Below are 23,789 nucleotides of genomic sequence, written 5' to 3'. Positions count from 1 at the left end.
GGTTGGTGTGTTTGTGGGGCAGCTCGCAGGCTCCTGTGATTACAGCTCTGAGTGGGGAGAGCTGAGTTTAGAAGGCAGGGCACACAAGTGGTGTTACTGTCATGTGGTTGGGGGTTAAGCTTGCTGTAGAACATCTCTCTGCAACAGTGTCAATATAAAATACAGAGGAAGTGCATAAACATAAAAAGGTAAAACTGGAAGCAGGATTCCACAAAATCAGTGCCCACAGAAACTTAAAAAGGCAGTAATTTAGATGGTAAGAGATGTACACATCCCCCACTCATTGCAAGTTTCTTCAAACAGAGAATTCACTCTGCTATCATTTCCACACCCTCCTGTTTTTCTCAACAAGAATGACTTTCTTCTTTGGAACACAAAAGATGTTAGGCAGAATGTTAGCCTAAATCACCATTCACTTTCTATGTATAAAAACCAGATGCAATGAAAGTGAATGGTGATTGAGGCTAACGTTTGGCCTAACATCCCTTTCGTGTTCCACAGAGCGAAGAAGAAAGAAAGAAAGAAAGAAAAAGTCATAGGTTTGAAAAAACAAGATGATGAGTCAATGATGAAAGAATGATAATTTTTGGGTTAACTATCGGTTTAAATATCTTCGCTCATCTGATAATGCTTTGGGCAACTGCTTAGAGTGTAGTACTCTCAGTTCTGTTTAACACATTTTACCATCTTAATCCATTCCTCAGATTTTCCCTTGTAATCAGCAAAAGAGTGCAAAATCTTTTTCCAGTATGCAGATTTTGTCAGGGTCTGGCTGGAAATCAATGAACAGTTGAGGGATGAGCAAATTAGCCCCACTTACGATAGATGGTGTAGAGGTGGCAGTCTTGTTGGCATGGGTGGTATGCTCCGTTTTCTTGGTCATCTTGTTGTCTAGAATGTTCTTCTTGACCACTTTGAGGTCACGGTTCTTGCCTGGAACATATCCATGTTTCAGGGATATCAGGATGGGGTCTCCATTCTTCCCTTCAATCCACTCCTCGGCCTCTAATGGAGCATCTGGCCCCGCCGTGTCAGGATACAGGTCATCCTGGAACAGGTCCGACTGAGGGAGAGAAGGAAGAGTATGGAAGTTGTTATAAAACCCAGGATATGAATCAGGTGTTGAATTTATAAAATAGATGTCTTGGGAGAGGAAATTTTCTGATGTAATTACTCCAGGGTAATGTTTTCGGACTACAAGAATATAATAAGCATAATTCTCAGGTCTTCCAGGAGTCTAAGAAAATATCCCACTCTGCTTTTGACAATCATTTAAAAGGGGCCATGACATACTGTAAGGAATAAAATTGTCTTTGCTCTTTTAACATATAAGAGATCACTGTACTATAAAATCATTCTGTAAGTTTAAGAACTCAACTTCCTCCTCACTGCTAAAAGATTGTTGAAACCAAACTGCCAAAACGACTCGTTCTCTACTTCCATGTGATGTCACACTGTGATAGACATTTGCATCTGACCACCTCTACAACACATCAATGCTTACTTTACCTCATCACCTTCATAGCTCTGCCCACTAGCAGTGGGAATGCAAGGAGAGAGCAGGTCAGTCAGGAGCAGAGAGCCAATTAGTAAAAGTCTTAAAGGAGCAGCAGCTTTCAAATGTTTCTGACAGAGGGTCAGAATGAGGGTGAAAAATGATAATGTTTTACATATGACTTTTTTAACTTTTCTTTTTTTTTTTGTACAAAAACAAATAATAATAAATATAATTGTTTTTTTCCTCTTTTCTCCCCAATTTGGAATGCCCAATTCGTGACTCTACCCACCCTAGCAACTGGGCCAATTGGTTGCTTAAGAAGCCTAACTGGAGTCACTCAGCACTCTCTGGATTCAAACTTGCGACTCCAGGTTAGGATGGGCAGGAGTACGAGGAGTCTGGACGTGGCAGCAATGATCGATCATGAAAACGATGATCGATAGTGATCACGCATGTGACTTTTCACTTAATCCGAAATCCAGTGACAATTACCTGACAGACACACAGACACACACACACACTTTGTGTGTTGATGTGCAAGTTTGTTTTCTCAGTTTAGTTTCATGCACACACACAGTTCAGAAGACAGTGTTCTCCAAGGTCAAGAATTTCAGAGATGTGCGTGAACAGGAGAAATAACATCAAATGAACACATTGGCAGAACATAAATGTTCCTGTATTACATCATCATTTGCAGGCGAACGAAGCAAAGCCTGTTTGGGGAGTATGTATAAATGCAGTGACTTTTGTTCTGACGAGGTGTTTGGTGATATTTCTCCCGTTCACGCATATCTCTGAAATTCTTGACCTTGGAAAACTTGGTCGAAGAGAGTAGATGATTGGTTAAAACTAATTGTGAGTGCAGTTTGGAGGTCATGTTTTATTTTTTTTTATTTGTTAATTTGTTTTTACAAATCACACGTGCCAGCTGAATAGTTACCTAGGCTACTATTGTTAAAAATAGATAACTTTGAAGCCTGTCTTGCAGAGACTGTGAAAAAGCTTGGTGAGAGATTGCAGTTTTTATGCAGTTAGATCGACTTGACGAAAGTGGAAGGCCCCGAGACAAGTTTAATAATGCAAAGAAGCGATGCAGCACTAAAAGCGGCGATCCACGGAAAGACCTGCTTAATTGGGATTACTTCTGTGGCTTTGAAGGTGACGTCACCTTAAAAACATTTTTAACATTTATAACGCCACTGAGCACGACATAAACGCCGGCTTCATTCGCCCCAGGGTGCTTTAGTTCATCCAGGAAAAATAAAGTTGGTTTCTAGCGTAGTATAAATTAGACTTTACATTTACATAGTTTAATAATTTAGCAGACAATATTGTCCAGAGTTTCTTGACTTTAAAATGAGAAATGACAAGCAATTTGTCGTATACACAGTATCACACTGCCAATCACTATCAATTGGAAGGACTTTTCACACTACAGTGTTTAGTGTGAAACAGAGTCTGTTTGATGTCAAGTCTGGTTTGATTGGTTGTTGTGAAGGCATTCTTACAAACGTTTTAAACACTAAGGAAATGCACCTGGGTCAGCTTGAAAATGCAGTTCTTGTGTACTCAAGTACAATTAGAATTATTTGCAAAAACAGTACATCCTCTAGCTCAGAACTGAATAATAAAATGTGACAAGAGCCTTTTAGGGACAAGAAAAGTGGGTTGGAACAAAACTAAAACTTGGAGCAAACATTCAAACTAAGTGTATAAACAGGCAAATTGTCTTTAAAACGGGGTCTGGTTAACTGATAAAACACTTCTTTGACAATGGCGGAAGCCAAAGGAGGAGGAAGTTGTGGCTCAGGATGTGCAGCCCTGCCTTAAGCATTGGTAAACTCTTAAAACAAGGGAGCAAAACATATCAAAAGGCTCACTTTTCTTGGCACGGTCATGATGATAGGCTCACACTTTCTCTCATGCAATTTGTAAAACCTGAGAACACACAAATACACAACACTATTAGAACATGTACACAAAGGAAGCAGAAGTTAGTTTATGACTCAGCTAAGCAAACAATGTCATGTTCACAAATAGAAACGGGTGTTAGATGGAGTTATAACATGAAATATTACACCAAGCAATTTTTATTTTATTTAATTCATGCTTTTGAACTCCTCTTAAAGGGCTACCATACTTTTCCCTAACTTAAGGTTTAGTTCTGCCCTCTTCTGGCGGGATATGAACTCTTATACAGTCTTTTCCCTTTATACATTTATGCTGACAAAAAACACTTTAATGTATATATGCAAAATCTTAGCAGTATAAAACTGCATGAAAGTCTTCAAAGTCTAGCAATAGCTAAATGTTAATATAGAGAAGCACAAATCAAAAAGGAGGTGGTACAATGGTATAAACTAAAATGCTTTCAGTAGCTTGTGACATGTTATAGTAATTATATGGCTATACTTGCACACCTTGCAATCTCACACTTGTTGACATCCAGGCCTCTCTTGGGCATGTATCCCATGCCCCTCTGGGGTTCCTTGGTGATGAAGGTGCTGAGGTAATGAACAAATGGAGCCTCGTCCGTGATCTCAAAATAACGGATACTGCTGTCACCCTTTCAGAGACAAAACCTCAGTCAGAGACACTAAGCAATTGTGAAAGTCTTCTCCCATAAATTCATATTTAAGCAACTTAAAAAGGGTAAACTGGGTAAACAGGCCACTATAATAATTTTAAGCTTTTTGTTGAAAAAGAGATTAAAGACTACCCTTAGAAAAAGAAAAAAAAACACTCCATAATACAGTGATGGAATCACATGGAACATTGATATATTCCATGGAACTGTATGAATACCATATCAACATACTATTATTACTCTATAATATATAATAATCATAAAAACTATAGTATGACAAAAAAAGGCACATGGCCATTATGAATTCCATGTTACATTTTGGTATTTTATGTTAGTGTATTCTAAGAGGAACAGAAGACATGGATGCACTCAGACATCAAATATCCATGTGTATGTGCTGCATTTACCTTTCCACACAGGTAGACCACATTGGTATCGGGGTCATAGAAGGGGAGGAGGACTCCATTACTGGAGTCCATCTCATGGACAGAGATTGGTTCCTCCATATTTTCCTGAAAGACAGAAAATGCATGTATTATGGTGTGATAATAGCAAAAATTATACGGATAGATCACCCAAAAATGTAATTCTCTCATCATTTACTCATCCTCATGCCACCCCAGATGTGTATGACTTTTGTTTCTTCAGCAGAACACAAGTGAAGCTCTGTAGGTCCATACAATACAAGTGAATAGGGATTAGATCTTTGTAGCTCCAAAAATCACATAAAGGAAACATAAATGTAATCAATAAGAATCAAGTGGTTAAATCAATATCTTTAGAAGCAATATAATAGATGTGGGTGAGAAACAAAAGTCCTTTTTTACTATCAATCTTCACTTTAACTTTAACATGTGAAACTTAAACTAAACAGGCACCACCTGCGACTTTCAGATGTAAAAGTGAAAGTGAAGATTTAGGGGAAAAAAATGAATTACATTTTTATCTGTTTCTCACCCACACCTATTATATTACTTCTGAAGGTATGGATTTAACCGCTGGAGTCTTATGGATTACTTCAGTTTCTTTTATATGATTTTTGGAGCTACAAAGATCTGATCACCATTAACTTGCATTGTAAGGACATACAGAGCTGAGATATTCTTTTAAAATTCTTCGTTTGTGTTCTGCTGAAGAAAGAAAGTCATACACATGAGGGTGAGAAAATTAGAACAGAGAGAGAGAGAGAGAGAGAGAGAGAGAGAGAGAGAGAGAGAGAGAGAGAGAGACACACACCGAGACCCTTTTGTAAGGAAGAACAAAATCAATTTTCTTTAAAATTGGAACAAGAACATATGAGGCGAATTTGCTTGTATAGGTCTGACTGTATTGGAATGACACGTGTGGTTTTCATGGAAACTGACCGGATCCCAGAGTGCGAGTTGTCTCTCACTCATGCGGCTGAAACCAGTGGTGAACACTTTGCCGTCAGATAGGAAAATGGCTCTCATGGGCCTGGCACCCTCATGGGCTTTGTCCTTCTCCTGTCAGCAAGACACAATAATAAGTCACTCAGATGCATTAAACTGAGCAGCCAAAACTTTCTTGATCGAGTACCCTGCTCCCTAAGATGTTTGCTGATCTTAGCTGGTATGGTTGCTGGCTTTAGAGAGGTCCTGGGCACTTGTCAGTTAGTCAGGCTGGGAGTCTACCTGGCCAACTAGCTAAACCAGCTTGCCTACGATGGGAGACAAGTTAGAACAGCTAAGACCAGCAAACTATCTTAGTCTCGTTAAAAGGGACAGATCACCCAAAAAGTTCAACGATTTACTATTGCTCACTCAGCCTCAAGTTGTTCCAAACCCATATGACTATCTTTCCATTCTTTTGTGTGTAACAGAATGTCAGCTTCAGTCAACATTCACTAAAATTGCAATATTTGTTTTCCTCCAATACAATGAAAGCAAATGGAGACTGAGGTCATTCTGCCGCTTTTGTGTTCCATAGAGGAATTTAAGTCATATAGGTTTGGAACAACATGAGTGTGAGCAAATGATACATTTTGTGTGAACAACCCCTTTTTAAGCTTTTTCCTTTTCGCCAGGGCAATTTAACCAAAATAAAGTAATTATAATTTAAATTGATATCAACTAAAATAAAGCTAGTATAAACATACCAGTGCATGTCATATAGAGATCTTTTTTAGCTTTAGAAACATGCACTTTTAATAAAAGCTGTAAGAAATAACTCTCCAATTTTATTCAGAAAAGCAAGTACTCACTCCAACGATTTCCTCCTTGCGTGGGTCAATGACTCTGACTTTCTTGTCCTTGCAGGCGGTGCAGATGAGGCTGCCATTGCGATTCCAGCATGCGCTGAAGATCACGTCAGGGTGCATATCCTCCAGAGTAGTAATGGCCTCTCCCGTCCCCACATTCCAGATTATAATAACATTATCACAACCTGCAGACAAGCCAGAAGAAAACTCATGAGATGGTGAAATAATCATATTTAATTTAATTAATTTAATTTAATATAATTTAATTGATCAATTGTCCACACATTATACATACATTTCAAGTCAAGTCAAGTCAAGTGGTTTTTATTGTCGTTTCAACCATATACAGTTAGTACAGTACACAGCAAAACGAGACAACGTTCCTCCAGGACCATGGTGCTACATAAAAACAAAGGACCAACACAGGACCACATGAGATAACACAACGAAATAAAATACCTATATAAAAAACCTATATATACCTATATAAAGTGCACGTGCAAACATGTGCAAAAAGTACGGGACAGTACAACAAATTTCTGACAATGAACAGGACAATAGACAGTGCAGCGCCGACCAGTACTCAGTAGTGCAAAAAGATGACAGTTTCTAAAAATGTAAACATAACATACTCTGAGATAGTGTTCTATGCACATAGCAGTTATTGAGGTAGCAGACAGTTATATGTTATTGAGGTAGCAGACAGTTATAAAGTGACAGTAATTAAAGTGCAACTCAGGACACGGTGTGTCACACCAGTCTCTGAGTATTGAGGAGTCTGATGGCTTGGGGGAAGCTGTTACACAGTCTGGCCGTGAGGGCCCAAATGCTTCGGTACCTCTTGCCAGACGGGAGGAGGGTAAAGAGATTGTGTGAGGGGTGTGTGGGGTCGTCCACAATGCTGGTTGCTTTGCGGATACAGTGGTTTTTGTAAATGTCTTTGATGAGGGAAGAGAGACCCCAAAGATCTTCTCAGCTGTCCTCACTATCCTCTGCAGGGCTTTGCGGTCCGAAACGGTGCAAGTCCCAAACCAGGCAGTGATGCAGCTGCTCAGGATGCTCTCAATAGTCCCTCTATAGAATGTAGTGAGGATGGGGGTTGGGAGATGTGCTTTCCTCAGCCTTCGAAGAAAGTAGAGACGCTGCTGGGCTTTCTTGTGATAGAGCTGGTGTTGAGGGACCAGGTGAGGTTCTCCGCCAAGTGAACACCAAGGAATTTGGTGCTTTTGACGATCTCCACAGAAGAGCCGTCGATGTTCAGAGTGTGTTCACCTTGTGCTCTCCTAAAGTCAACAACCATCTCTTTTGTTTTGTCGACATTCAGGGACAGGTTGTTGGCTCTACACCAGTTCGTCAGCCGCTGCACCTCCTCTCTGTATGCTGACTCGTCGTTCTTGCTGATGAGACCCACCACGGTCGTGTCATCGGCGAACTTGATGATGTGATTCGAGCTGTGCATTGCTGCACAGTCGTGAGTCAGCAGAGTGAACAGCAGTGGACTGAGCACACAGCCCTGGGGGCCCCAGTGCTCAGTGTGGTGGTGGTGGAGATGCTGTTCCCGATCCGGACTGACTGAGGTCTCCCAGTCAGGAAGTCCAGGATCCAGCTGCAGAGGGAGGTGTCCAGGCCCAGCAGGTTCAGCTTTCCAATCAGGTGCTGGGGAATGATTGTGTTGAATGCTGAGCTGAAATCTATGAACAGCATTCGAACGTATGAGTCCTTATTGTCTAGGTGGGTGAGGGCCAGATGGAGGGTTGTGGTGATGGCATCGTCCGTTAAGCGGTTTGAACGATCACGCAAACTGCAGTGGGTCTAGTGAGGGGGCAGCTGGGTCTTAATCTGCCTCATGACGAGCCTCTCGAAGCACTTCATGATGATGGGTGTAAGTGGGACGGGACGGTAGTCGTTGAGGCAGGACACTGAAGACTTCTTTGGCATGGGGATGATGGTGGTGGCCTTGAAGCACGTTGGAACGACGACGCTGCTCAGAGAGATGTTGAAGATGTCGGTAAGAACATCTGCTAGCTGGTCTGCACATCCTCTGAGCACTCTGCCAGGAATGTTGTCTGGTCCAGCAGCCTTCCGTGGGTTGACTCTACGTAGAGTTTTCCTCACATCTGCCGTGGTAAGACAGAGCACCTGGTCGTTGGGAGGAGGGGTGGACTTCCTCGCCATCTTGTCGTTCTGCACTTCAAACCGAGCGTAGAAGTCGTTCAGCGCATCTGGAAGGGAGGCATCTTTGTCACAGGCAACTGATGTTGTCCTGTAGTTGGTGATGGCCTGGATGCCCTGCCACATGCGCCGCGTGTCACCGCTGTCCTGGAAGTGACTGTGGATTCTCTGGGCGTGTCAGCGCTTTGCCTCTCTGATTGCCCCTGACAGTTTGGCCCTAGCTGTTCTTAGGGCTGCCTTATCGCCTGCTTTGAAGGCGAGTCTCGGGACCTCAGCAGCGTGCGCACCTCCGCAGTCATCCACGGCTTCTGGTTGGAGCGTGTGGTGATGGTCTTGGAGAAAGTGACATCATCAATGCACTTGCTGATGTAGCTGGTCACTGATGCTGTGTATTCCTCCAAGTTGGTAGAATCGCCATATGTTGCAGCCTCCCTGAACATGTGCCAGTCAGTACACTCAAAACAGTCCTGAAGAGCAGAGATGGCTCCTGCTGGCCAGGTTTTCACCTGCTTCTGAAGCGGTTTTGTGCGTCTGACGAGCCGGTCTGTATGCTGGAATTAACATAACAGAGATGTGGTCTGAGTAGCCGAGGTGTGGGCGGGGCTCCGCCCGTGCACGCCTGGGATGTTTGTGTAAACAAGATCAAGCCGTTCAGCCCTCTCGTTGCAAAGTCCACATACTGATGAAATTTAGGGAGCACTGTCTTGAGATTTGCATGGTTGAAATCTCCGGCGACAATAAACAGTCCGTCGGGGTGAGCGTTCTGCAGTTCAGCTCATAGCCCCATACAGTTCACAGAGCTTCCTTAGCGTTAGCGCTGGGGGGAATGTAAACTCTGGTTATGCAAACAGTGGTGAATTCCCGTGGTAGATAAAAAGGTCTGCATCTAACAGTCACAAGCTCCAACAGCGATGAACAGTAACTAGAGACTAGCATAGAGTTCTTGCACCATTCCGTGTTGATGTAAACACACAAGCCACCACCGCGAGTCTTACCGCAGAGAGCTGTATTTCTGTCGGCACGAAACGAGGCGAGCCCGTCTAGCTGAACGGCGGCATCCGGAACTCTGTCGCTGAGCCACGTCTCCGTGAAAACAAAGACGCTGCAGTCTCTAAACTCACGCTGCGTAGCCTGCTGGAGTCGGATATGGTTAAGTTTATTGTCCAGGGAGCAAACATTTGAGAGTAGGATAGACGGGAGAGCCGGCTGGCTAGGGTTTGTTTTTAGCCTAGCATGGACCCCCGCCCTCTTTCCGCGCTTCCGCTTTCTCACACACGACGTCCTCTCCCCAGGCCACCGGCATCAGGCGACGCCGAGGGCTGGAGGCCTGGTCTCCGCAGCAAGCAGAGTACGCGTAGCGCCTCCTGCAGGTCATCATGCAGCTTGGTTTTTGCATGAGTCTTATATTTCAGTAGTGTCTGGCGATGGTAGACACGAACACCGGTTGCTCCGATGTCCCTGTGTTGCAAAAGTCGGGCTTTTTTAACAAAAATAGCACCATTGTGGATCCGGAGTGGCCGCTGCGTGCTACTGCATATACATGGTGAAATTATTTATTTTTCACATATCCCAGCTAAGCTAAGCTAAGCTGGGGTCAGAGTGCAGGGTTAGCCATGATACGGCACCCCTGGAGCAGATAGGTTCAAGGGCCTTGCTCAAGGGCCTAACAGTGGTGTCTTGGTGGTGTTGGGGCTTGAACCCCTGACCTTCTGATCAGTAACCCAGAAGCCACCGTTAAATGTTAATGAAATGTTGTGATTTTGATGCAGAAACAATATCATAGATAAGCAAACAAAGAAAATGTGATGTATAAAGTTGTTCAGTAGTCACCACAAAATAAGAGGTTACAAGAATAAACTAGTTATAAGAACCTACAAGTGTATCTAAGAAAATCAAATCTAAATTTGTCTACGTTTCACCTCTAAAATAAATTCTCTAGAGTTTAGGATAAGTTTAGGATTATAGAATTCAAGAATGTAAATATTGCATGGTTTAGATTTCAGTGTTTTATTGATTATTAAAACAATGGGACTTAATTTAACATTTAAGAGGTATCAGCAGTAGATGAGATTTGGCCACAACTATATTTTTTCCATTTAAATTCCATTTAAATATTTTGCTTAAAATGTGTCCTTGTGCCATCTATAATCAAAATAAATCCCACTATAATTGATATTTTGTTATCCAATGCTATTTAATCATTAAGTGAGTCTTAAAGGGATAGTCCACCCAAAAATGTTAATTCCCTCATAATTTACTCACATGCCACCCCAGATTTGTAGGACTTCCTTTATTCTGCTGAACACAAATGAATACCTCTGCTCTGTAGGTCCACAACACACGTGAATGGTGGTCAGAACTTGCAAAAAGGCAGCATAAAAGTAATCCATAAGACTTCAGTGATTTAATCAATTTCTTAAGCAATCCAATAGGTTTTAGGTGAGAATGGATGAAAATGTAACCCCTTTTTCACCCTGCACCTTGCCATTGTAGTCTCTAGGCAGAATCATGATTTCAAGCTCGATTACACTTTCTAGGTCTTGACACAGAGCACAAGATGACGCCAGGATGTGTAATTGATTTTGAAATCATGATCACAATTGATTGCTTATGTCAACATTTATAGTGAGAAAGGAGTTATATTTTGGTATGTTCTCACCCAAAACAAATTGAATCATTTCACAAGACAAGGATTAAACCATTGGAGTTTTATGGATTACTTCTATGCTGCCTTTATGAGCTGTTTGGAGCTTCAAATTTTGGTCACTATTTACTTGCATTGTATGGACCAGCAGAGCGGAGATAATCTTCTAAAAATCTTTGTTTTGCGGAAGAAAGTCAGTCATACACATCTGAGATGGCATGAGGGTGACTAACTGAAATAATTTTGGGTGTATTATTCCTTTAAGTGTCCAAATACTTTTTTGGGACCACTGTATGTGTGGATCTGGCACCCTGCAACTGTTTCATGTTTGTTATACAGCAGGTTAAGGTAGAGGTGTCTGGACCAGTGGACACTTCTCACCTGCACTTAAGAGGATATTGCGGGCAGTGGGATGCCAGGTAATGATGCCTACTCTTTTAGAATGACCCTCCAGCACCACCACTGGTTCTGACATGGGGGTCACCAAACCATTCTCTGGGATCTGCCACACCTGAGAAAAAAAGAAAAGAAAAAAAAACACAATAGTCAACACTTCAGCTTACATGGTTTACATTTCTTTTAATTTTATGTGATTGTCATGCCATGCCTTTAATACCGGTAGATAAGTCAGTAGAGATAGACAGGAAAGTAGTGAGAGACAGAGGTCACTTGAGAGAATTAGCAATAGTACACTTAATTTGAAGATAAAAACCATTGCAAAATGTATCCTCCAGTGGCAGGTGTGGCAAAAATGATCACTTAGACCCTAGTTACATGGAAGTGTAATTAAATCAAATGTAGAAGTACAGATCATTAGCCAAATTTTATCCCAAAAATTTGAAATGCGATTGCTAACAAACAAATACATTAATATGCCTGAAGGGGGAAGCAGAAGCTAAATTTAAGAACTGTTGTGCTTCCTCAAAGTATGAATGTGTTGCCTATGAAATGCAAGTTGCCAATACACCTTATATGCACATAAACAGCCATTTCATCAGGTGTTATCTTTGCCTTCAAATACACATTATTATACAGCTTAAATCGCATGCCTATAAACTCTCCCTGCTTTTATCTGCATTTGTCCCTCCAAATGACCTCCTTCTGTTCAACTTCCTTCTCTAATTTTAGCTGTAAAAATTAGAAAGATTCTCAACCTAGTCACTGAAACACCCATTCAATATCATATCATCATCATGAATAATTAGCAAAAGCATAATATGACCATTCTACACATCTATTACCAAGTAAAAATTAGAACAAAGAAACACAAAGATCCACAAACCTACAGTGCCTTACATTTGCGCACTCATTGAACACTGGAGCGGCTGTTTTTAATGCATAGTGGCCAAATAAGGGATAGTAGTGCGATAAATCCATCCAGAGCCAGCAGAACTGACCTCAGAGCTGTAAAATAGTAACTGCTGATTCTATGACTTCAGGCTGGGCTTAAACTAATTTAAAACAGGCCAGTTCTGTAGCAATCCGATCTGATGCTGTTCACATGAGTCATGGGCAAGACTTTGCCAGACACACATGGACCCAATTGGGGTGGAGATGATGCAGACTATTCAGGAAAGATATATCACAAGTCAACATGAAACGGCATTCGCAATTCATTTTACTTCCGTAACGTGTCAAGGGTAGCGGAGTCTTTTATAAGAGTTAACCAATGGAAGAGAGGAAAGGAAGGGTGACGTACCATCACGGTGCAGTCTTCTGATCCACTAGCGATGACCTGGTCATTGTGAGGGCACCAATCAATGTCCAAAACAGGACCAGTGTGGCCACATACTGTAGGGTACGCCTTATCTATACGGCCCGACTGCAGAGAGAAAACACAAAGAGAAAATGTTAGATTATTGAGGCATACTACTACTCATTGGTGATATGAAAATAGCTCTGACTGTGTCAGCCAAGCTCTACGTAATACCAAAACAAACTCTTTTGGCCTGACCTACATTCACAGCAATGGAAAAAAGGAAAAAGGAGGAGGAGGGGGGGGGTGGTGCTTTTCTATTCTTAAATTTTCCAACGAGAGATCTTCCAGTCACTCCGACTAACAGCAGAAACATTTACACATGACAGCGGATTTAAAATGAAAACAGATTGGAGGCTTTTGTTCTCGCAGATCTGCTTTTAAACGGGAGACACACAAATGCACATGCGACAGGTCCTTGACCCTTTAACTTAGAGTGGAAGGTCAAAAATGTTTGGGCAGAGTGTGAGAAAGCTGAAATTACATGATCTTTCAATCGGAGTAAAAAAATGCATTGGGCATTTTCTCACCATTCCTGTGCCAAAAAAGCCTGGTGTAGTTGAGAATAACAACTTCAGACCAGTGGCTTTGACAACTATAATGAAAGTCTTTTACGCTTTATGGTATCTGTCCTCAAAAAAGGTGTTTATCACTTGATCCCCTTCAGTTTGCATATAGGCAGGGTCAGAGTACAGATGATGCTATCAATAGAATCACCCACTTCATCACTAAACAACTAGAAGACCCACAAGCCTATACACTGTTTCTTTTTGTGGCTTTTAGCTCTGCTTTTAATATACTTCAACCTCATCTGCTTATTCAGAAAGTGAAAGAAATTCATTTCAATAGTTTTTTTATTAGGTGGTTTATTTTTACAAATCATACATAACCGGTCATGGTTAAATGGCTTGTTCACTCACAAATGAAAATGCTCTCTTGATTTACTTAAGTTTAAGACATCCCAGATGTGTATGACTATCCTTCAGCAGAAATGAAGAATTTTACAAGACCATTTCAGCTCTGTTTGTCCATACAATGCAAGTAAATGTGTGCTATCAGGCTGCTGGCTGCGGTCCAAAAGGCATATTTTAGGCATCATAAAATTAATCCACACAACTGCAGTCAATTAATTGTCTTCTGAAGCAAATCGATATGTTGTGTAAGAAACAAATAGGTAATTAAAAGTGTTTAACTTTAAAACATTGCTAACGGCCAGCGCTGGAAAGCGGTTTGAAATGACCCAACTCTCGTGTGACATTTGTTCCTCTGTTGTATACAAAGTGCACACTTCCAAATTATTGCGTGAATGCACCATCACGCTTACATCACCGATGCGTCAACTGCTGGCAGGAAGCGATTTTAAGTTTTAATTATCGATTGATTTTTTTTTTTACACAAACTGATCGATTCGGGTTCAGAAGACATCAATTGATAGAGTCGTGTGGATTACTTTAATGCTGCCTAAATATGTCTTTTGGACCATCAAGCAATCAGCAGCCTGATGGCACCCATTTACTTGCATTGTATGGACAAACAGAGCTGAATTGGGCTTATAAAAATCTTAATTTCGGTTCTGCTGAAGGACGAAAGTCTTGCACATCTGGGATGGCTTAAAATGTAAATCATGAGAGAATTTTGCATTTTTGGGTAAACTAATAATTCCTTCTGTGATGCTAAAGTGATACCACTGGTACCGGCCAAGGTTGTGTTAGCCTCCCATTCTGTTTACATGGTATAATGAATGCACTAGCGGTCTGAAATAATCTTTATCTTTAAATTCTCTGCTGGTACTGCCATTTAAGGTCTACTGCACAAGAATACTAGTTCTCTGGGGTATCTTTCATAAGTAGATAATTTTGTACGGTGGTGTGATAAAAATGACGATTCAAAATGAGAACAAATCAGTTGAAATTATATTTAACACTTATAAGACAGTGGGGGAAATCACAGATGAGTTATAATACATGTTCCGTTTCATTCCTACTGACTGCCAGAAGTGGTGCTTAAACACTAGTGGATTATTGCAGCACCAGCTAGATTGTTAGTATATTCCCTCAACCTACCTAAGTCACATAGTGACGTAGGCTGAGCCTTGAGGATAATAGCCACATTAGCTCAGCGTTCATTTGAGATTTGGCTTTCACGGACCGGTGTCCGTGGAAAAAAAAAACATATACAGAAAAATACTAAACTAAGCAGAAATTTTTCACCACCAACCCCTAGTCATGATGGCACCCATTTTGGGAACCACTGCACTATACAAGCAGACAGCACTGAGAAAAGCCCATAAAACCAATGATAATTAGTCCCAAAGTTTGAGCAGAGTATTTAGTATTTTGCCCTCTGGGAGATGATACAGAGTTCCTTTTAGTAGGTTCAAGCAATTAATTGAAGAAATGAATTAGTGCTTACCTCAGTTAGAGTTTTTAAATAAGATTACCGGAGACTTATTTTTTAGGATGTGTTCTTTATTTTCTCTCATTATTTATTAGTTTTTACTACGTGCTTTTTTAAATTTTTTATGTGGCTGTATTTTACAATATTATTGTTAGCTACGGTGTATGTCTTGTTTTGTGTGTTAATGGCTGCTGTGCATGGAGTCCAAAACAATTTTCCCTTAGCGGGACAATAAATTATATTCAATTAAATTCAAAACTACTACAGGTAAAAAAGGGCTGAGCGATATCAAATATTTCTTTGTTGACTATAAAAATGAACTAATATTGTGAATATCACAAATTATTTTAATAACTTTTTATTTGGACTGGTTTTGTGCCTTCTTATGACTTGAACATAAGAGTTTTAGTACAGAGATATTTTAATAGCAACTCTAATTTAAACCTCCTTAAAGTAGCAGAAAATTCAGATTAAATAGGGAAGTTGATTCAAGCTCTTTCAGACTGTTTGTTTCAAAGAACTGTTTCACCAATTTGTTTGCATCAGAAATCAGAAGTGTCTGCGGAAGTCCCAAAGAGGCATTTTATTTGCTTTGTTTTCATTAGGGCTGTCAATCAAGCAGTTTATTTTGAATAATTATTTAATTGATGATTAATAGGCATGTCATATAATTAATCAGTTAATCATATCAACATCTGCTGTAAAAAATATTGTTTGTTTTAATCCTACATCACTGAACATAAACCTACAATCAACAGCAAATCAATTTTCACTTTTTCCATTTCACTATCCCATCTAATGTTATTTTGCTTAAATGAACAATTTTGCACGGCATTTGAGAGTATTAGGTTTCATTTTGAACACCTTATATAACCCTTGTACAACCCACAGGCCTGAAGACTAGAAAAAATTACAATACCACACTTCCCTCTTCGCTCTACACCACAGCAAACAAAGGAGCCAAATAAAGGCACGGCTGTAATCCCATGATCAGTCAGCTGATTTCTGATGACATCAGTGCCCTCTGCACAGAAGGCCATGACCTTTGATGTCTTATAAAATGCAGTCACTGCATAGGGTTTGTGTGATCAGGTGTCATCTGCTCACATTGTTCAATCTGTGAAAAGAGACAACCACACCGATGCTTTTGTTCACCTTGCTTCTTTTCATTGGCTTCCTGCTTCGTCTCTGGTTCGATGACATCACAGTAAAAAGCCCCACCCAGTAAAGTACAACAGCACTCACAGCTACAAAAAGACTGCGTACACATTCCTTCTCAAGTTTGGGCATGGTTATATCACAGTCTTGTGAAAGAAAGAAAAACTATACCTTTCACAGTTATTTGCCAGTTAACAGACACTCATGTTTGTTTTTGATCTGTATGTGTTGATTATTTCACATGATAATAGTGAGGAATGATGTCAAAGTGACAAAGCAGCATTTCACAAGGATTAAATGTAATAGAATAAAAAAATAAAAAAGCAACAGATAGACGAGAATATAAGACGTTCTCTGAAAAGAGAGAAAATAATCCAGGACTCACACACAGACCACAAGGAAGTGCCGCCCTATTATCAAGAACACTGATAAATTACTCCAGAACCAGCTACACAAACATGGAGACAGACTGGCTCTTCTGATACGGCACTGCTGCTTGCCAATAACAACAGAATACACACTTAAAGGGATAGTTCACCCCAAATGTAAAATTCTCGCATCATTTGTTCACCCTCATTCCATCCCAGATGTGTAAGACTTACATTCTTTTGCTGAACACAAATGAAGAACAGCTCTGTAGGCCCTTACAATGCAAGTGAATGGTGGTTTCTACTTTGAAGCTCTAAAAAGAAGGCATCATAAAAGTAATCCAATCAAGTGGTTTAATCCATAGCAGTCCAAAACCACCCCATCCACAAAATAATACACTATTTTGGGTGTCGGCCATTTTGTAGTGGTGTCACATATATTATTTATCACTTGTAACTACTGTATTCACACTAGAAAATAATGTATCGAAGATTTTCTATTGTTTTAGGGATGGATGAGGACGTAACACATCTAATAATGAGCAGGATGGCCAATGGGCATCACTTCTCTAGGCGTAGGAATACAGCCCATCTTGGATGGGAGTGAGTTTGTAGATTACTTTTCCTCAGAAATTAGAGTTCAGTTTCATTCGATATGTGTAATTAGTAATATTTGAATCATTATGTTATATGCACTACAGAACTGTACTGAAAGAGATTGGTTTGCTTGGTGTGGTAACCTCTACCAAAGCTGCCAAAAAAAGGGGAAAAATTGAAGAAATCCTACAAGGTAAATTCATCTTAATAATATATACAGTCCTGCATGTAAATTGACATCATTTTCAGCATCGGAAAGATGTTTTTTTTTTTTTTAATGATGCATAAAAAGTAGCTTTATTTAGTACTGCATTAATAGCATAGTAGCTGCATAGTAACTATTTGATATTACAGATATGAACATACATTTCACAAATCCAGATCATATGTAAAATTACAAATGATCCTTTTAAAGTTTACATGCCCTTGGTTCTTAATATCATGTGTCCTCCTTCAGGGTCAATGACTGTAGCCTTTTGTGACGTTTGTGCATAGATTCTACAAGGGGCATGTAAACGGAGTACAGCTATACAGTATTTTTAATCCGTGCTGTTCAAAAGTCTTAGGCACATTAGGTGCTTCACAAAAACATTTGTCTTCAGACAAGTTATATTATTCTGCTTACGGTTTTAATTGGAAATATACATTTTAGACTATAGTAGTATACTCGCTTTCATGCATTGAATTACAGAAACAGTTCACCCCAAAAATTATAATCATTAGTATTTCTCTCATCATTTCATCTCAAACTCCTATGACTTTCTTCCACAGAATTCAAAAGATATTTTAAATGGAAAAATGATGTCTGTTTGTTAACACAATGTAGGTGAATGGTGACAATTTTTTTTACCTCCAAAAAGGCAACATTAATGTAATACATATGACTCCAATGGTTAAAATTAAATCTTCTGAAGCGATCCAATCAGTTTTGTGTGAGAACAGACCAAATTGCAACTCCTTTTTCACAAACTCTCTTGACATCAGCGGTCTCCTAGCCAATCATGATTTCAAGCTCAATTATACTTCATGGTGCTTAATGCATGCCAGAATGCTAGATAGTGCCAGGAAGTGTAATCAAACTTGAAATCTTGGGGACCTGAGCTTGAAATCTAGGGCTAGGAGACTGCTTATGTCAAGATTTATAGTGAAAAAGGAGAACATTTTTTTTTGCCCGTTCTAATCAAAAACCTATTAATCTTACACAACCTTTTTGCCTGGCATTGTATGGAGATAAACAGATCACATCTCTAAAATATTTTATTTGTGCTCTGTAGAAGAAAGTTGTAAATGTCTGAGAACACTTAAGGGTGAGTAAATATAGAGTAAATTATAAATATTGGGTGAGGTATTCCTTTAAGACCATACTGATCCATTTTATTCTGTCAGAGCCTTTTTATATGAAAATGTCATGCATCTTTGTAAGATATATCAATCTCTTCTAAATAATTTTTAGGAGCCAAGGAAGCCACCCACCCTCATGGACTACACCAGATTTGCCAGTTCTTGCTGTGAAATGTTACCCCACTCTTCCACAAAGGCACTTGCAAGTTCCCAAGGGTGGAATAGCCCTAGCCCTCAGATGTGCTCAATGGGATTGAGATTGCTGGCCATGGCAGAACACTGACATTCCTGTCTTACAGGAAATCATGCACAGAACGAGCAGTATGGCTGAAGGCATTGTGGCAGCGGGGGCGTGGTCAAGTGCCCATCCGGAGAGAGGGAAAGCAGTAAGGTCACTTACACCAGAGCTAAATTATGTCTAACACCTTGGTGAAATTGTTCATGGAAAACATTGTTTAAACCCTTTACAATAAAGATCTGTAAAGTTATCTGGATTTTTACAAAATAATCTTTAAAATACAGCGCCCTGAAAAAGCTACATTTCTTTTTGCGCTCACACACAAAGGTAAAATGTGTAAACCATTCTTAAGACATAAAAAAAAAAAAAAAAAGTTATTTATACAAACATAAGATACATGACATCTTCTAAATGATCTACTGACATCAGTGTATTATTAACATCATCTTTGAACACTTATTAGTTTATCTTATTCAGACAAAATATATTCAATATAAATGAAAAACAGAAGTCTAAGTTTTAAATATCCTGTAAGAAATTTTCCAGGAGTTCAATGGATCGATTCTTCAGTTATTTAGTTAACAGCTAAATGTATTTTGTCTTAATAACTTCTTACCGATGGGTGGCATCGATGAGCCATCAACGCATGCCTCAAAGTTGTTGCTCTTTGTGTAATACGTCTTTTTCTTCTCAAGAAAATAAAATTCCCCAGAAACAAAACCAACAAGACGGAGTACATTTTTGAATCAAGTTTGCCTCAGGACTAGGATGGAGGACACCGATAAGAAGAAACCCACAAAAATGTGTGCTTGTGCACTTGTAGAAAAAGCAAACTACCATCAAAAACTAACAATTTGTTTTAATATATATATATATATAGTAGCGTACAATAGCATTTTCATTATTTTTACCTTTAATGACAGAGTAAACAGTTATATTATCTTTATGAAAAATAAAATATAAACATGACAAATGTAATTATTTTCTCTATCATTAATGTAATACGCAAAACAAATGAACAGTTGTGAAAAGATTAACTATCTTATGATAATTGAATTATGATGAATTTATGAATGCAAAAATAAAAACATGCTGGGGTATGCACAGTAAACATTTATTTGCCTATTTTATATAATATATATATATATATATATATATATATATATATATATATATATATATATATATATAACAGAGATTATAAAATTCATGAAGCCACACAGTTGAAATGTTCACTCGCCCACTCATTTCATTTACTCACTGCTGAAATATAGCGCACTCACAGCCATTCACTATAAAATAAATAGCGAATGAGTGGGCGATTTCAGACACTGCTCATGTCTTCAGAAGCAATATGATGGGGGTGGATAAGAAACCGATAAATTTTGGAATCCAACTTTACTATGAATTCTCCCGTCCAGTAGGTGGCAATATGTACGAAGAATGCAATCCACAAAAATAAAATGTGTGCAGAGTGAATGTGGAGCTTTAACTTGAATATTGATCCGTTTCACACACACTCACCTAAAAAAAAATTAAGTGAGTGGAGATTAGGAGTATAAAAAAGGACTTAAATGGTTAGTTCACCCAAAAATGAAAAGTATCCCATAATGTACTCAGCCTCATGCCATCCTAGGTGTATATGACTTTCTTCTTTCAACCAAACACAATCAGAGTTATATTAAAAAACATCCTTGCTCTTCCAAGCTTTATAATGAGAGTGAATTGTACCCAAAAAAAGCACATCCATCAATCATAAAAGTAATCCATACGGCTCCAGGGGGTTAATAAAGGCCTTCTGAAGTAAAGTGATGCATTTTTGTAAGAAAAAATATCCATATTTATAACTTTATAAACTATAAATAAGTAGCTTCCGGTAAAGACCATCCGCACGTTCATAATAGAGTCAACTTCCAGCGTATGACGTAGGCGTAGCGTAAGCTCCAGTGAGAAGTGACAAACGTGGAAGCACGCATTGTTTACAGCAAAGGAAAACGGCGAATAGAAGAGTTGTTTTAGCTATACGGTAGATTTTTATTAGTCTTAAAAATGGTGCGTTCGTGCATCTATCCAGTCATTTAAATCATCCATTCATGGCAGAAAACACTCAGCCTCTGTTCGCATTACCTCGCATTTCATGCCTTAGCACCACCACGTCTTCCGTACTCTCCGTCTACCAGAATATTTTGTTTGTTCCGCTGCTGCAGCCCCCTCCATCTCCCGGAGTGCCTGGTTTGTGTACTCCGGCTCAAACAAATAGGGCTGAACAAAAAAACTCAAATCTACTATTCTCTTATATCGAAATCCTCTGTCATTTCTCCTTAAAAATCCTCGTTGTTTACTTCTAATTCGTGACCGGCATTTTGCTTTGCTCCATCCTATGCACTTCTGTGTTCATAACTTCTCACCGGAGCTTACACTATGCCTACATTATACACCGGAACTAGACTCTCTCGTGAACGCGTGGACGGCAGTTACAGCAAGCCAGTGATTAAATACACCTAGGATGGCTTGAGGGTGATTATATTATGGGATAATTAAAAATTTTGGGTGAACTAACCCTTTAAATATTGATGCGTTTCTCACCCACACCTATCATATTGCTTCTGAAAGTTTGAATTAAACCACTGGATTCTTACGAATAACTTTTATGATGCCTTCATGTGCCTTTTGGAGCTTCAAAAGTTTTCGCCAACATTCATTGTATGGACCGACAGAGCTGAGATATTCTAATAGTCTTCATTTGTTTTCAGCAGAAAAAAGTCATACACATCTGGGATGGCATAAAGAAGAGTAAATGATGAGAGAATTATACTTTTTGGGTGAATTATCCCTTTAAAGAGCTCATGAAATTGCTTCTAATTTGTTAGATTTGACAGCCATCATATGCTAGTGTACTCCTGAAAGTGGACAAAAGCAAAAAAAATTTAGCAGTTTATTTTTTTTAAAGTCCAAAGTGACCAACGTCAAGCTGTGGTCAGGAGTCCTTCAACAATCACATACCAAAAGACAACAAACCAAGAACATTACTTATCCAAAAGGTCCTTTGCTTCCCTTGCCAAGTCATAGAAATGTGGGAATAAATGGAGGGAAAGTGACAAAAGGGGCACTGGCCTTCTCCAGAGAATATTTCAGTAAAAACAGTCACTTAAATCATCTTTAATGGGGAGGATCATGATGAAGCACAAGAATTAACCTCTATATTGATTTCCTGACATATAAGGGTCAGAAGGTCAGCACAGTGATGATCCGTCTATGGCATTTTGAACGTCTAACCTTTTTTACTCCCTTATTAAAGCATAAAGAGATATCATGCATTAACCAGTAGTTTTATATTGTGAAGTACTACCACTGTAGTTGTCCACTGCGGGTGGGTGCTTTTATACGCAAGCCTATGAGAAGACCTTTTAAGTACCATTGAAGGCATGCAAATGATGCAGAAGAGAAAGAAAACAATATCTTAAAGAAACAGATCAGATTAACAGACTTTCAAATGATACAGGATCAAATCAAGATCCTCCATGGCATGAGTCACCAAAATGTCCATTTTATGTCTGCATTTTCAACTGAAGAGAAATTGTAAGAATTTTTTTTTTTTTTTTTTTACAGTGTTTGCACATTCAGTATTTTTTTTTCCAATTTTTTTTATGTTGTAGCCTTATGCTAAAATATCAATCTACACTCCATACCAAAATGACAAAGCCAAAAACAGATTTTTGATCACTTTTGAAACTACATTTCAAAATAGGGGAATATTTTAAGCAAAAAAAAAAACAAAACAAAAAAGCTGCGCAGCTAGAAATAGCAAACAATTGTGGAAGACTTTGAATGAAATCATGTGTAGAAAGTCAAACAATGTTCAAACGTATGAGGAAAGGGATGGACAGTTCTTTACAAACCTTTGGATATAGCTAATTATTTTAACAACTTTATCAATAAAGTGGATCATTTAAGATCTAGTATGCATTGCAATGATGTACAATTAGCTTGTAATCCTATTGTAAATATGATGAAAAGCAAAAATTATTGTTTTTATGTTTAATCAGGTTGACCCATTCACAGTTGAGATGTTACTTTCCTTACAAGACAACAAAACCGGCAGAGTAGATCATTTAGATGGATTAATAAAAATTGTAGCTAGACAACTTCGCAACTAATATGCCATGTTTTTAATAGATGCTTCCTTAGTGGGACTTGTCCAAGTTTTTGGAAGTAATCTAAAATGATACCTTTACTCAAAGGGGGGGGGAGCTGGAATTTTACTGGTTCTAACTGCAGGCCAATTAGTATTCTTCCTATATTTTCTTTTTTCCTTGGATAGAAAGCTCGCTCTCTCTTATTGTAGTGTCCCACGGCAGTTGCTTAGGTCCACTTTTATTTTCTATGTTCTTAAATGATTTACCATGTGTTGTTGAAAATGCTAATTTAGTCAAGTATGCAGATGATTCCACAATGTTCTCTGCAGCATCAACATCAGCCGAGTGGCCAAATTTTTGACTGGTTTAAAAACAAAAATAGTCGTTTTTACAGTCAGTTTATAGTTTGTTGAAATACATCATCGTAAAACTTGCTACAACTTAACACAGAAAAGGTTAGTAAGTGGTTTTATCAAACTAGAATCATGTTTACACACATATCCTTTATGTCTTGTGGTTATCCTTTGAAACAATGAGTATTTATAAGTTTATGGATTGGCCACATTCACTTCTATTGCAAGTGCCTCACTGTAACGCAGACCTTTGCTTTTTTTAAAGGAGGGACGAGTTCATTTTCTTGTGGTATTCATAACAAATGAAAACCTAAGAGCAAGTCAGA

The 23,789-nt window shown here is 39.1% G+C and overlaps 1 protein-coding gene across 2 annotated transcripts in view; it reads right to left on the bottom strand.

Moving 5' to 3' along the window:
* LOC127638211 (uncharacterized) overlaps positions 1 to 23,789 on the bottom strand; it is a 62,999-nt gene that overhangs the window by 2,675 nt on the left and 36,535 nt on the right. For both annotated transcript variants that reach the window (XM_052119638.1, XM_052119646.1), the window contains 8 exons: positions 12,819 to 12,941; positions 11,501 to 11,630; positions 6,307 to 6,488; positions 5,450 to 5,569; positions 4,493 to 4,597; positions 3,919 to 4,064; positions 3,379 to 3,436; positions 821 to 1,063 (listed from right to left, as the gene is read on the bottom strand). In XM_052119638.1, the coding sequence (XP_051975598.1) occupies positions 821 to 1,063; positions 3,379 to 3,436; positions 3,919 to 4,064; positions 4,493 to 4,597; positions 5,450 to 5,569; positions 6,307 to 6,488; positions 11,501 to 11,630; positions 12,819 to 12,941 (1,107 nt within the window). The remainder of the gene's footprint in view (positions 1 to 820; positions 1,064 to 3,378; positions 3,437 to 3,918; positions 4,065 to 4,492; positions 4,598 to 5,449; positions 5,570 to 6,306; positions 6,489 to 11,500; positions 11,631 to 12,818; positions 12,942 to 23,789) is intronic.

Source organism: Xyrauchen texanus, chromosome 4, assembly GCF_025860055.1.
Source record: "Xyrauchen texanus isolate HMW12.3.18 chromosome 4, RBS_HiC_50CHRs, whole genome shotgun sequence".
NCBI classification, from domain to species: Eukaryota; Metazoa; Chordata; class Actinopteri; order Cypriniformes; family Catostomidae; genus Xyrauchen; species Xyrauchen texanus.
The sequence above is the reverse complement of the archived record's forward strand: the minus strand, read 5'-3'. Positions and strand labels throughout refer to the sequence as shown.